General features: G+C 36.1%; 1 protein-coding gene across 1 annotated transcript in view; it reads left to right on the plus strand.

Annotated features, from left to right (window-relative positions):
- The window catches only part of LOC104164235 (homeobox protein CDX-4-like), an 8,589-nt gene extending 8,159 nt beyond the window's left edge, over nt 1-430 (plus strand). Inside the window, exon 3 of the mRNA XM_009703512.1 lies at nt 204-430. Within this exon, the coding sequence (XP_009701814.1) occupies nt 204-410 (207 nt within the window). The 3' untranslated portion in view covers nt 411-430. The remainder of the gene's footprint in view (nt 1-203) is intronic.
- Nucleotides 431-811: the final 381 nt, after the last annotated feature.

Here is an 811-nt window from a genome sequence, read left to right on the forward strand (position 1 = left end):
GGGGGTGGGGTGGGATTTTTTGGGGGTTTTTGTGTTTTGTTTTGGGTTTATGGGGTTTTGTGGGGTTTTTTGTTTGGGGTTTTTTTGGTTTGTTTTGTCTTTTTTATAATTTTTTTTTTAACATCTGTATTTTCATTGCTATTATTACTGTAAAAAGTTGACCACTACTTTGAATTAATCAGATATCATTTATAACACCGCAGGTGAAAATCTGGTTCCAGAATCGCCGAGCAAAAGAAAGAAAAATGATCAAGAAAAAAATATCTCAGTTTGATGGCAGTGGGGGCTCAGCTCAGAGTGACTCTGGTTCACTCAGTCCAAATGAAATATCTAGTTCTCTGTTCCCACCACCACATGGAATAAATGGATTGCAGCCCAATGACATTCATCAAGTCATAGTTTCAGAATGAACAGAGGGAAAAAAGGAAAAAAGAAGAAGCAAGAACAGATTTCGCCACCCTCGCCCCACCCCACCCCTTGAAAACTCAACTTTGCAAAGGACCATTCTCTTTTAACTGTCGTCAGAGTGATGATTTCTAAGTACAGGATCTGGGACTGTTATCAAAACATTTTAATTATTGCAGAAATCTCAGAGAACTTGTGCTGCTAAGATGTCATCATTCAAAATCTTTGAGTAGGAGGTAATTTGCTTCAGACATTGACAGAAAGAATGATACAACTGAAGATTCAAGTAAATGTAGTTCTAGTCTGATCATATATATACACAGAAACTAAGTGAACTGATTATAAAATAGAGTACTATTGCGTAAAATATAAGATGCTGGGTGTATTTGGTTTGTTACATTTTATA

The sequence above is a fragment of the Cariama cristata genome, unplaced genomic scaffold, assembly GCF_000690535.1.
Source record: "Cariama cristata isolate BGI_N322 unplaced genomic scaffold, ASM69053v1 scaffold17937, whole genome shotgun sequence".
Taxonomy (NCBI): Eukaryota; Metazoa; Chordata; class Aves; order Cariamiformes; family Cariamidae; genus Cariama; species Cariama cristata.